Source organism: Cygnus olor, chromosome 27, assembly GCF_009769625.2.
Source record: "Cygnus olor isolate bCygOlo1 chromosome 27, bCygOlo1.pri.v2, whole genome shotgun sequence".
In the NCBI taxonomy this organism is placed as follows: Eukaryota; Metazoa; Chordata; class Aves; order Anseriformes; family Anatidae; genus Cygnus; species Cygnus olor.
Genome location: NC_049195.1, coordinates 5,635,621 through 5,649,656, shown reverse-complemented (window position 1 = coordinate 5,649,656; position 14,036 = coordinate 5,635,621). Strand labels below are relative to the sequence as shown.

The 14,036-nt window shown below is 47.8% G+C and overlaps 1 protein-coding gene across 1 annotated transcript in view; it reads left to right on the top strand.

The window, feature by feature from the left end:
• The first annotated feature begins 3,178 nt into the window (after positions 1-3,178).
• Positions 3,179-14,036, top strand: part of LOC121060445 (ankyrin-1-like) — a 64,829-nt gene continuing 53,971 nt past the window's right edge. Inside the window, 1 exon segment of the mRNA XM_040538243.1 lies at positions 3,179-4,090. Within this exon segment, the coding sequence (XP_040394177.1) occupies positions 3,965-4,090 (126 nt within the window). The 5' untranslated portion in view covers positions 3,179-3,964.

Below are 14,036 nucleotides of genomic sequence, written 5' to 3'. Positions count from 1 at the left end.
CAGATGATGGTTCAGGAGGAAGGTAGGAAGACATGGGAAAGCGCTGCCTGGAGGCTCTGACAGTTGTACATAGCTGTGGACCACAGTACTATAGTCAGGGGTCTGATGAATACATTACTCTGAATGAGTTGGTGAGGAAAATGGATTTGAACAGGGAAGTATTTCTGACCTTGGGAAAGCACGGGCAGCCCTCTCAGCTGCACTGGTAAAGCAACCGAACTGCTGAAGTGCACCCCCTTTTTCCTGCAAATAGCTGATGATGCTTTGGTGCTCTATGAGGTGTACCTAAATGGTATAAGATCAGAAGTCTCTCTGACTTACAGATGGAGTCTGAACCTGGGGTTGTCTGGGGTCTTGCTATATACTTCTCTGCTCTTCTTTGTGGGCGGACAGGGGTATTTTGCAATTCATGTGTCTAGTAGTTTTCCAGTCAGGATCAGTCATGCATAGTACAACAGGGAGGGGGTTTTAAGATAAATACTGTGTCCAGGAACCGTCTTTTGAAAAGTTCTCTGCATCTTGCCTTCCCTTTAGCATCTCGTCCCAGCATTCTAATCACGCTGTGGTTTAAGGGCTTCCAGAGAAGGAGGCTGGGCCCAAACCATCATGTTCAATAGTCTGTGATGGATCTTTCCTTCCCAAATTTATCTCACTCCTGTATGGTTTGCTATCTGTAGCATTCTGTAGCAGTAAATTTTTCTGCTGAGTGGAAAGGATATATGTTTTTAGTTATTTTAAATATGGTGCCTCTGATTCTTCTGTTGTATGAAATAATGTGTAATTATTTCCTTTTGGACGTTATCTGTATCACTCATGTTTTTCTGTGCTCCTTTATCACCTTTCTTCCAGTCTGAAGGTTCTGCACTAGTATGTGCTGTCCCTTAGTGTATCACAATGTTTGAGGTTGGAAAGGACCTCTGGAGGTCATCTGGTCAAACCCCCAACCTAAAACCAAATACAGACAATCCTGGTTCAATTCTGTGGTGTCAGAGCTGCCTCCTAAACTGCCTGCCAGTACATGAGAGAACTCTTTCAGCCTTACTGTATGCATGCATTTCATATCTCTTCTTAGAATCCTTAGAATCTTTTCGCTATTTTTATTTGAATGAGTGCTTCATTCTGTGTTAAACAAGATGGCAGCTGAGCGTCTGAGGAGCTTATCCTCAAACTTGAGGAGCTCGTGAAAACATTGTTGTTCCTTCTGTGAGACTCCATTTCTTTCTTCCTGTGTGTGCACTGAGGAGGAAGCAGGTTTTTAGACAGTTACAAGCAGGTGATTTTCTGTTGTGTCCCCTGGAGCGTCAAAAGTGTGACCCCATATCCTATTTCTCCCTTGATGGTAACTGTTCTTGTCCTGTGCTTGTTCTGCTGTGGTTTATAGGGAGTTAAGATGGGATCTCTTTGTAGGAGGAGGCAATGTCCTGCAGGCAAAACTCTGTGTACGGCCGCTGCCTGGTGCCATTCAGCTTTGTCTATAGTGGATGCTTTGTTAGCATCAGGAAATACAGAACATCTCAGGGCAGAGCCTGGGCTATAGCACTGCTACTGCTTGACTGCAAGCATGCAGACCCTGCCACATAGTGGGGCTGACTTTCAGAAGTCTGACCCAGCTGAGAGCTTGCAGCCACAAAGGCAGAACGTGGGTTAGGGATGAGATGTACTTACAGCAGTATCTCGCTGCTGGCTTCCTGACCTTGCCTGGATCTCCACAGGCAGTTTGTCTCACGGTTCTGAAAGCTCAAGACCCAAGCACTGTGAGGGGTTGGACATGTGGTAGGGACTGTTGCAGTTGTATTTAGCAGAGCTTGGTTTAATTCCTGGGTTCCCTATTTTGAAAAATTAGGTAGTTCCTCAGAAATTATTCTAAACTGGCAGGGAGCTGGTTTAGGGTGCAAAGTCACACAGGCAGAACTGAGGAACTCTCAGTGTGTTATGGTTAATTGTGACAATTAATTTCCCTCCAGTGTACATGTTGGTGGCCGCAGATATATATACGTATATATATATATATTTGATTTGGCCTCTGCCTCTTTTAGTCTGTGAAGTGTTTCCAGTGGAAGAGACAGGATTAGGGTGACTGATTGCAGCTGTGCATGTGGCATCTCCTATCTATAGTCTTTCACTATGCTTTTTTTTTTTGGATGGATGTTCATAAGATGTTACTGTATAAAGATGTGCAGCTGTATCTAGAGTGTTTTATTTATCTAGATGAGTAGAGTACAGAGAACTAAACGTGTCCTTGGAAAAGCCTTGTAAAATTTGATGATTTCCTGTTCTCAGACTTTATTAGGACCCCATAAACATTTGCTGTATTCTTACCCATCACATTCCATATAAACTAAGATACATGGATCTTTTTTTTTCTGTTTTTAAGGACCCTTCTTAGTCTATGGATGAAGCAAGAGAATTGGAGGAACTTCAAAGGAGAAAGAAATGCAGGAAAACTTAGAAACTTGGAAAAGTGACCTATAGTGTCTAAGTTAATTCTGCATTTCTCAGCTTCCTGTCACTCTAAATAACCTGTCAAGTAGTTGCTGAGAACATTAATCCCTGCTTCCCCATCTTTTGATACAAAAGGGACCCTTTATGTTGAAAATAGGGTGGGCTGTGCCAGAACAGCGCAGGGTATGCAGGGCTGCTACCTGGGCAGATAATGTTCCGAGTGCTTTACCCATAGGTCTACACATAGGTGAGCTTTATGTGCGTGTGTGCGGGGTGGGGGGGCACACAAGATTTGAACTGATAAAGGCAGGGCTGATAAGAAGTGTCTGAATAGAGCACACTTTGCTGCAGTTAATGTGGTCATCACCAAAGTGTCAATCTCACACACTGGCACAGTCTGCAGGAACCAAATTTACATCGCTAGGCCTGATCCCTGACTTCTGGCTGGTTGTGCTTCAGGAAGGCAGCTGCAAGTGAAATGTACAGGTGTGTGTGGAGAAAGGATGACTGACTCCAGGAGCCTTAACCAGGGTTCCTTGGAGAGGACTTGAGCTCTGGTGATGCCTGAATGGGCAGGGGCTTTACTCTTCAGGAGCTGTGTAATCAAAGAGCAGACTGAGCCCCTGGTTTCTGTCTCCCATTCACAGTCAAGATCCCTCCCCTCCCCTTGCTGTTCACTCCGTGGAGAAATGCAAGGAGAAAAGGATGCTGTTAAGCTGCACTTTGCTCCGGTACTTGGCACAGCCTTTGCAGTGTTGGCTATTTTCTGAGAGGGATGCTGCCTTCCCTCTAACCAATACAGCGACTGCCTATAGCTCCCCCTGAAAGGAGCTGGAATCATAACCCAGAGAGTGAACGAGTGATGCGGATGCTTCACAGAGAGTGACTGAGAGAGAGAAAATCGGAGAGACTGGAATATGTGCCTGCCTTAGCAGCATTGCAGTGGTGAAGCCACTGACTGACTACATGCAGGTTACTGCTCTTAATGCATTGCTACAGAGAGCCCCAAAGTCAAGATGAAATGCATCGTCCTCCTTTTTCACTGCTTCTCTGTTGTCATCATGCATTAATTGCTGAGAGTTATTTTCCTTCCTGTGGCTGGCTGCCTGCATCTCTTCTCGTACTGCAGGAGAGACAGTGAAGGAGCGAGCGCTGCACCAGCCCGGTGTCCTGTCCCACAAGGAGGATTCTGCATGATGTGCCAGTGCAGTCAGGGGCTGCTGCAATGGTGCACAGGACGTCTGGAACAGCTGGATTTAGGATTATTAATGGTTTATGAAGGTGTCCTGGACTCTATCTAGCAATTAGCTGGAGACATCGGCTGTCCCTTGGGGCTTGTTGTCTGCTTTCTATCTTCCTCTCATTACTGCTTTCACACCCATCTGGGTCGACAGCATTTGAGCGAGGGGAAGGGACCTTCTTGGCCAGTAACTGGAGGGTGCTGTGTGGAAAGTGCCGTTGTGAGCTCTGGAGGGAACTGCAGCCTTTGTGAGCTCTGGAGGAAACTGCAGCCTGACCAGCCATGGCTCAAGCAGCTAAGCAGCTGAAGAAAATCAAAGATATTGAGGCTCAGGCTCTGCAGGAGCAGAAGGAAAAGGAAGAATCCAGTCGCAAGCGCAGGAACCGCTCTCGGGACCGGAAGAAAAAGGTCAGTGGCACTGGGGCGAGCAGCCCTATATCCAGATGCCTATGCTTGTGGCAGTGGGTGTTGTTTGCGTTTGGGAGGAGGGGAGAGAACAGGGGGGCAGCCTGCTCCCTGTACAATTTCATGTGCACGCAGCATAAGGAACAGTCCCTGCCAAACAGAGGACAACTTTTGGGGCCAGGAGTCTGCTGTTTGCCCCAACAACTTAGGAAGGCAGCTAGAAAAAAGGTCAGTGGAGGGAGAGAGGAAGGGAAGGGTTCATCTGGGCAGCCAAAGAGTCTCACACAGCCCATTTCCAAGTCCTTTAATCATCTGCCAGTAACAGATTTGATCTCTGAGATAACATTTCTGGCTTCTAGCTTCATGCAGTTTCCCAGAGTTGCTCTGTATATGCATAGCGAAGGGGCCAGTGACCCTCACTCCTTTCTCCAGTGACAGAGTGGTCTCAATGTCCACTTCATGCCCTGCTTCAACCAGAGCACCGAACCCAGGGTACGGTGGCCACTCAAGGAGAGGGAGCGGTTTTGTGCAGGGGCTGAGAGCTCTGCTGCTGCTCAGGGCAGGCTGTTTGTGAGCGAGACATGGGTCACCCTCCCGGGAACAACATGCTGCTTGTTGGCAGTGGGTGTGCAGGCGGTCAGAAGCAAGAAGAGGTGTCTTTCCCCTCTGCTGACACTGAGGTGCAGGAGCCTTTGGTCTGCCAGTAGTTCCAAGCTGTAGCTTCTCTCTGGAAAGTTACTGCCATTTTTTTCCTTGCTGCCAGCTTTCTGCAGGAGCAGGCAAGTGGCTGAGATAGCTTTGCTGCCCCTTGGAGATCTCTTGTTCTCACAGCAGGGCCTGATGTATGTGCTATACACCAATGCGGAGAGGCAGTGAGGAGAGAGGTGAAACCAAGGGTAATCCTGTATATACATGAGAGGAGGTTGTGATACACGGGTGTCTTAGATGGACTTCTCCTCTGTATTTAGCAAAAGACTTGGTGACTTCCATGTGTCCCCTGTGAGCAAGAGGCTTAAAGCAGAGCTCTGCTGCTTGGAGCATGTTGACAACTGCTTCCGTGCAGTCCTGAGAAGTGTCCTGCTGAGATGACAGGGACAGGCACTGATGACCAGCCCTCAGGCTTTTATTTTTCCTGCCACGCTGCTGGACAATTGCCAGTTTAGGTTGTCTGGGCTAGTCCCGGATGCTGGAATTCCAATTTCATTCATGCCTGTTTCTGGTGAAGGCTCACTCTGTGTGGCTTTGAGAAGACCATCCTATTCCTGCCTGCCTCACCCCCATCCCAGCACAGTGTGTGTGTGTCTCAGTGATGGGCTGGGAGATCCAAAGATTCCGGTAAAGTGTCTGAACTTCCTCAGGTGGAAGGTCCTAGGGAGGGCACCTTCTTGCCAGCCCCTTGTGAGAGGCCTAAGTTGCACTTGCTGCCAGGACAGAGTGACAGAAAGAAGGGACGTGGAGAAACACTGCTGAATAAACCCAAGAGGGCTCTGGTTCCCTGGGACGGAACAGACCTTGCAGCCATAAACAAGCCTCTTGCAGCATACTAGTCAGGCTTGTCAGAGCATGAGGAGCGTGGATCAAGGTCTTCTTGGAGAATTGAGCGGGATTCTGGCACACTGAGGAGAAGCTGATTTTAGCTACCCCTTCCTGAGTATTATGTCCAGGGAACATGCTCTGGCAAGGGAGACTGGCCTGCCTTTCAGCTTACTGCCTATAGTCAGGGCAGGCAGAGCCCCTGCTCGCCCCCACCCTGTTCCTCCTGGGACCAAAGCTGGGACAGGGATGCTTTCCATGTGAGGCTGAACGCCAGGCTGTCTGACCAGGAGGGCTCTGTGCCTGCCAAGAGCAGCTAATTGTGGAGAGATCGGCGGACACATTCAGGACAGACTCGAAGTCTGCAGACAGCAGCTTGGAGCTTGGATATGGGGTTTTAGCTACAGTGCTGGCATGTCAAATGCTGCCTTCTTCAGTGGTAACTGTTTACTGCATGCGGGCTCACGGCTTTCTCCTGCAGGACTTCTTTTACTCTTCTACAGGGCAGCTTGTCTCTCATGTTGCCAGAGAGCTATAAAAGGGCTCTGCTTTGAAGAGCCACCAACCCAGGAGAGTTTGCTGTGGGGCAAGCTCTCTCTTCTTATCCCCAGCCCCCAAAAGCCTGAGTGTCTGTAGTGGTAGTGGTTTATTGTACAAGTCTCTGTTGGCACCAAGCTGAGGGCTACCAGAAAGTGTTGGAGTTTCTCATTCTGTTTTGCAGCAACAGCTATGGGGGTCTCATCTGTGCTAGCCTGGATGTCTGGCTAGTGCCTTGTGAGTCTGTGTGGGGCTCACCTAATGTCTGTGCAGAAGGCCTCTCTTCCAAAATACTCCTGCACTGGCCATCAGCATGGACCAAAAATGTTGTGTCACTGGGTCCTTCTGCTTCTCCACCTGTGCCTGCCATTTGTCTCTTGCTTTATCTCTATGCACATACAGGCTCCTGTGGGCAGAGGCTGCTTGTGTTCTGTGTTTGTACAGTGCAGCAGGTCAATGTCTTAATTTATGGCTGAGCCCACCATGCACTGCTGCAATTATTAGAGTTAATAGTAGGGCATGACCCGTGATGCAGGGAGGTGCTAGCATGACGCAAAGGAGATGATGGCCCCAGAACAAGTTTCTTCTCATCCCATGCAAGCTGATCCCTGTATCCTTCAGCATTTCCAGATGTTTTTGTGTGGTCATGTGTGTCCCTCGTATTGCACAAATTACCAGTTGCTGGTTGAATCCTACAAGACCATTGTGTCCTGTGATAGACATCTGGAGGTGGTGAGTTCGGTTATTTAAAGCTGTGTTGCCCCATACCCTTCTTCTTGGACCATAATTATAGTTGTCGCTTTTTAGTTTCCATGGAAATTTCTTGGCTTTTTTATTGAGTGTATGCAACGAGCTCAGCTCACCTTGCATTGTCCATTTCCACGCCGTGTGCCTCTTGTTTGTCTCTCAGCACAGGGACAGTCCAGGTGTTACAATCTTTCCTGCTCCTCCAGTGTTCTCTGCCTCCACCATTTGTAACTCAGGTGGTGAGAGCTGGTGTTTGGTTTAATAGGGTGCATAAAGTATTTAAGCCATGGCAAAGGTGTCACCCACCTTTGCTCTCTGTGCAGCCTAGCCACACTTGTGTTTTGGGCCAAGCTGCCATTGAACAGCTGGACATGTCCTGAGTAGTGGTCCTGATCTGTGTGCTCCACAGCATTGCTGGAGGTTGCCTTGGTCTGAGGATGGCCCTAGGATACCAGCTCTCAATAGTCTGTTCTGTCCCCACATTCAGCACAGGTGCTGAATTGTGAGGAATTGCGAGGTCTAGCATAATGTGTTGGTGGCTCTTCGGGGTGCTCTGCAGACAGGTAGGTGTGATGGAGAGCAGCCCATGAGCAGGAGATGGGAGTTGAATCACAGAAATTTGCTGCCATTAGAGAATTGGCCAAGCATCAACTGGAATGGCTTCTCGCTGTTCCTGCTGCAGTATCCTAGCTTCAATGCCCTGTGTGTTTTGTGTAGATGGCCAGCCCACGGGGGACCACGGCCACTGAGTTACAGCTTCTGGGCTGCATGTGGAGTCTCTGATGTGGTCAGCTGCACTGTCAGTAGGGCAGGTGGTGATAGATTGTAGCAGTGTCTGCGTTTTGGACCAGCTATCCGTCCTTATTTCATGGTTCTGGGAGATGCTGATGGTAAAGAACACCTCCTTCCTTTCATGGCAGGCATGGTGTGGTCAGGCTTCCACAGCAGTTGGGAAGCCTCCCCCTTGGAAGTCACACAGGGCAGTCGACAGATACAGACCTGCCTTTTGCAGGATTGGTGGGGAGCAGCACAATACATTGTGAGCATGTGATGTTTTGGCACAACTTGTGAGGCTGGTCTGTAAATTGTTATTGTCAATACAGTGTTACTGAGTCGTTTTTGAGTTGTATGTGGCTTGTTGTGGTGATTATATTGTCGAGGTAGAGAACATACTGAATCGCTTTCCGGGAATTCTGGAAGCATTTGCCAAGCTCACCAGCCTGGTGGTTAGAAAGGGCCCAAAAGGTGTGACCTCGTGCTGGGACCCAGGGTATTTGGCTCATCTTTGTTTCAAACATGCATCTAAAGCAACTTGCACCTGTACCAAGTGCGACACGATGGATTGCTAGTGCCTGCAGTGCCTTGCAACCTGACAAGCTTTGAATGAGACTAATAAATAATAATAATAAAAAGCTAATACTTGTGTGACAGTTGTTCTTCGTACTGAAGTACACAAATTCTGGTACCAAATACAGTCAAATATCCAGTCAGGTCTGAAGAGTGGCAGACATTCATCTGAGGAGCACAAAGAGGCAGGTAAGAGCTGAACTCCTCAATCGGCACATGAGATTCATGGGGCCAGAACCTGGAACCTGTAAAACATCTGTAACAAGGGCGCTATGCAGCAAATATGACCAACAGTACTTCAGTAAGATCAACAATTCTAAAAATGTCCGAAGGCCCCCTCAGATGCACATATGAAAGTGGGTACAGTCTCTATGCAGCACAGCTGGTGGCTAGCAGATTAAATAACAAGCTAACTAAAAGGTCAGAAGAAGGCAATTTCTATGGTAATTGCTATCAATGTTTAAATGATAAATTGTTAGTGTGAAAAATGTGATACATCTGCTCACTATGTTCAGAGCAAGTTTTGCTTGGGCATCTAAAGAGTAGAGGACAGTGCCTGCACTGCTGTCTCAATTTACTACTTTTTGTTTGTTTTGAGTAATGAGGAGCAGACCACTTCTTTTATCATTCCACTGCTGTCTAGTTCCTTTGGTTTGCAAGTGTCCAAGAGTAAAACAGTCTCTCGGTATGGATTTGTACAGCATCTCACCCAATGCCGTCTCGAGTGCTGAAAGAAAATGTTTCCAAATAAGAAACTCTGCATAAAACTCCTCGCTTTTTTTCTAGTTGTCCATTTCCAGGATGCAAAACACATATCAGTCTGTTACGTATTCGAATACATCCCAGCAGGAGTCAGAAGAAACTCCAAGCTGAGGTAGGTGAGGTGAACTGGGAGAGGGGCTAGATCCTGAATGGGCAGCTGTGAGAAGCTAGAGGTGATATGGAGGGTGCTAATTCTTTTGCATGAAAGAAATTCTGCATGTTTAGGAAATGTGGGAAATAGTTCAAGTCAAATAGGGTTTGGAACAACAGCCACATGTTCAGTCAGACAGAGAAGCAATTACAGATGCTTTTTTAGTAGGACAACTGATCAGTCATACAGGATGACCGTGCTTGTGCTTCTTGTGTCACAGGCCAAAGAGCTTACTCATCTCCTGTTCACTGATGAACTGTGTCAAGTGGAACCTAAGTCCAAGCGTAGGATCCCTGAGACTTAAAATCCAGACACCTCTGTCAGAGCTGTGCAAAAAGCACACGAGAAACTGGGGTGAGAGGTGGCTCCTGGAGTGCTGCAACAGAGAAGATGGTGAGGCTGTTCTCTGCTTGCCTGCCATCCTTCCCCAGGGCTGTCACTAACAAGCCTTCAGCTTGTGCTAGCTTTAGAGAGGCTGCAGGGAACAGAGTGCTGGACAAAGAAGGGCAAAGGAGTTCAGTAGACCTGGGCTGCAGACAGCTTAGAGCATCCCCAGGATAACTGTGCCCTCCTTCCATGGGTGTCGGGCTTGGTGTAGTTGCTGGACTGGGCTGTCTGGATTCTTGCATTCAGTGGCATTAGATCCTGCCAAATGTGTGATGTGGCTGTCAGCCACACAGGGCTGTAGGGGCTGCTGGGTGCTGTGTTGGTGTCTAACCTGCAAGCTGGAGCTTGCCAGGAAGAGACGGGACCATATCACCTGCAGAGTCTTGGAGCACAGTGCTGCTTTATCTCTGTTCTGTGCCTGCTCCTAGAGCAGCCAGTCCAGCTGCAACTTCTGCAGTCTCCAGCTGCAAATTTTGTTGTCTCCATCAGCCAAAACTATTCCTGCCTATCCTTGAATGGGCCTGGCAGTGGGGTTAAACAGTCAGCACCACAGATGTTGAAGCAGGCAAAGTTGAGAGATTTTCCTAGCTGGTCATGCAGCCCAGCACTTGGATCTTGAGTCTGCTTCTGGTTGTGTCCATGCTTCCTTGCAAATGGATGCTAGAAGCTTGTACGTATCTCTCACTGGGCATTCCTGCAGTAGTACCTTTTCTGCAAAGGTTGCCATTGCAGAGAAGAGCATGAGATGGGAGCCTGGAGTCCTTGGCAGCTCTCGAAGGACAGGTGAGACACTGTGGGAGACCACTGGGGCAAAGTAGTCCCATTAGCTGACCCTGCACTGAGGAGCAGCAAGGAGGAGAAGCAGAGTCAGGAAAGGACATTGAAGTACACAGATGCCATCTCACCTGAGGCAGCATCAGGACAACAAGAGCGATGATTATGTAGGCGTCTTCCCTAAAAAGTTATCCAGCTGTTGGTGTGGCACAACACTGAAGAAGGCACCTTTAGAACTTTGTCATAGTTGTCCTAGGTGAGGCCGTTAGGACACCAGACGCCCCAGCCAGGCTCCAGCTACTGGCATCAGCTCTTTGCAGCCAGGATTGTGTGTCTGGAGTCCAGTACTCTGGGTATGAGGCACATTTTCTGCAAAGGAATTGGTATCTGGTATCTTCTGCCTGAAACTTGATGCTACTGTGCAGTGGCAGGGGCATGGGAAGGGGCATGGGATATCAGGACAGCCAAAACCTTTGAGGCTCTAAGAAGCTCTAGCTTTTACCACTCTGAATGTAACTGGCCAAGTGTGTAGACAAAGAATTAGACTGTGTAACTATGAATGGGCTCAGTCATTAGCCATCTAGCTATTACATAGGCTTTCAAAAGGATTTTGCAATTGAAAGGGCCATCTTAAATCTTTCTGTGTGTTGTGCGTGCTAGGTTCAAGGCAGCAGTGCAATGTTGAATCTTTTCTGCTATAAATGTCCAGTTCTTAAACCTTTTTTGTATACACAGCTGCTGGCAGACTGGGGCAAAGCATGAGCTCCTTTACAGGTGATCCAGTGCACTGAGTGATGGAGCAGCTGTGGAGGATTTGCACCCACCACTGTCTGCCCAGTGTGCCAGCAAGGAATTGATTTGTGCGAGCAGAAGGTATCTGTGACCCTCCAAGCTCTGTCAAGGTTGTTGGGGAAGCAAGTCCCATCAGGGTCTGGGGAGGATTACGTCAGCTGGCTGCACTGTCAGGAGATTCAGACCTCTGATTTGCAAAGCTTAATAAATATTTAGTTCGTGTTTTATGCTGAGTTGGGAAGTACGGGGGCTGAGTGTGACAATGGCTTCCTCTGATGCTGTTTATCTGACCTGCCACTGGAGTATTGTATGAATGGAAGTGCTGTCAGGATTAGAGAGGGCGTCAGTGCTACACTGTGTTGTGGTGCTCTGCCGACTGAGGTCTGCAAGGGGACATTCTCCCCACAACCCACTAAGGTTTCCACTCCATCTCTCTCTGTGTTTCTCTCACAGGGAGTCAGCAGGAAGAGGGGACAGTTTCAAACTTCCCTTTGGCTAAATTCTGTCTCATTTCACTCACTGCTGCTCACAGTCACCCTCTAGCATCTTTCCATTAGGCTGCAATGCAGCGTGCACTGGTTATAATGGGAGCATCTGTGCTCCCAGCATTTGTATTTTCTTTCCAGCGATTGCATTAAGTATGGGGGAGGGATGGCAGAGAATGGTGCATGGCATATTTATGTGGAGGAAGCAAAATGGCAATGCAGAAATTAGACTACTCTCAATGCTCCTTTACAGTAGAGAGGTTACAGGAGCTTGTGGCTGAGCACAGGATGCTGGAATGGACACAAACCAAGATGTCTCTCATATGGCCCAGAACACATATTCAGAAGCAGTTCCTCTCTGGTGTTTACCTTTTTCTTCTTTCACTGTCCGCTTTGCCCTTTGCAGGATGTGGTGCCCAGGTAACCTGGTTTCTCAGATAATGAGAGCTAAAGTATGATAGATGGTGTTTGATTGGGAAGTTCATCCCTTTTTCAGTAACCAATTGTCCACAAATACTAAAGGCAGTTTTAAGTGAAGAAGAGCTTGCACATTACTTAACTAGCAAGGCATTTTAGAGCCGGTGCCTCTGTCCTTTGCTGACACTTCCAGACAAGAGGGAACTGCAGAGCTTGTGATGGGAGGGGGAGCAGCTGGCGTGTAGAACATGAGCAGAATATAAGCATCTGGATGAGAGGGATGTCAGGTCAGAACAGACCCTGCTGCTGCAGGGACTCGCTGGCGGCTAGAAGAGGCACAGAGAGGAAGCTGGTGCCATTCTGCACTGCTGCTCTGCAGGCTCTTAAATTATTCAGGTAATAATGGTATCTATATGTGCTTGGTGAACCCACCAGATATCAAGGTATTGGAATGAGGCAAGCAACGTTTAAAACCTTGCAGCATTCAGAAATCTGTTTCAGGAGCAAGCTCCTTCAGGCTGTGCCCTATCCTCAGCGCCTGGTCCCCTGCACTGTGTGGAGCACCCCAGGTGTCTGCCCAAGCAGGGCAATTGCTGTGCACAGTGAGTGAGCCCTGCCCAGAGCAAGCGCCTTCAGGAGGATGTGAGGCAAAGGATGATGCCCCTTGTGACAGTCCTGTGCTTGATAGCATGTGGGGCTCGGTTAATTCATGGTAGGAAGCTGCTTCTGGTGTGCTGCAGCTGAAGTACAGCAAGCTAGATTTGAGCTCAAAGGAAAGCAGCTTTACAGAGAGCTAAATTTAGAAGTTTAGTCTGAATTATGCTAATTTGTTTTAATTGTCTAAGTATGTCAAGGTTCTTCAGAAATATACCCTCTCTTTGCTGGCCTGGGAAGGTGCAGCTTCACTGGGGGCGTGATGGAAGGATAGGTCAAGGATTGCAGACATTACTGTGTTCCCTGTCCTACTTATATCTCTGTAGCAGTCCTCACCTTCAGCTCTCAAAATGCCATGAGGTTAGGTTCTGAAAACGTTAGCCCTGGACTGGATAGACAAGCCTTGTTAAAATCTAAGATGTGTAGAGGGCAGCCTCCTGGACACAGGGAAGTTCCTGATACATCTCTATAAAGGGACTGCTCAGCATGGCAGGACTAACTGAAAATTCACATTTCCTTTCACAGATGAACTATGTCATGTTTTGAGCCACAGTGCTGCAAACAGCAGCAAGCTCCCTTCCTATTTGCAAACCAAATTTTGCTGAGTGGCTGAAACATTAAGCCAGAGCCATATATTTCTTTGCAGGGGCTGCAAATGTAGGGGACTGTGTTAAATCTAGGGCTTCAGAATGTTGCAGCCTCAGTGAAAAATCTTCAGCAGAAACAAAGCAGCAGGTATTCACCGAAGTGTCTTGGGAGGTGGAGGGAGAGAATGCAGCAGCAGGAGAGCATTTAGGAAACAGATGAGGTTTCTAAATTTATACAGGGATGAGGGAAGAGGGAGAGAGAGTGCGCATGTGTGTGTGTGTCTATGTGTCTGTGTCTGTCCAGGTCATTGAGAAGGCTCCTGTTAAAACAAAAAGGTACTGCAGCAAAACAACAAGTAGAAATGATGGTTACAGTCATTTACTGCTTTGTGGTAACAGGACTTCTCAGGGCCTGCAGGATACGTTCATGTGTACGTTATGGATATCTTATATGGGAAATGCAGAGAACAGAGTGCTGAAATCCTTTGCAGAATATAAACTGTGTTAGATTTTTAACTCATCTGATAGTCCCTGCAAAGGACTAATAAATATTTCCACCTTTCTACAGTGTAATTTGTTCAGAAAACAAAGGCTTCCAGATAATCTACAGGAAAAACAGTGTACTCAGAGTCCATTTAGTTTTGTCATGATGCCATGCCTGGAAGGGGAGCACTGTGTCTTTCCCAGGACTTGCTGAGAACAGCACAAAGCAAAGAATAAGATAAATGTTATGAGAATGTGCTGTTTTGGTGGGTGACACAGACAGGTGTGGGGTG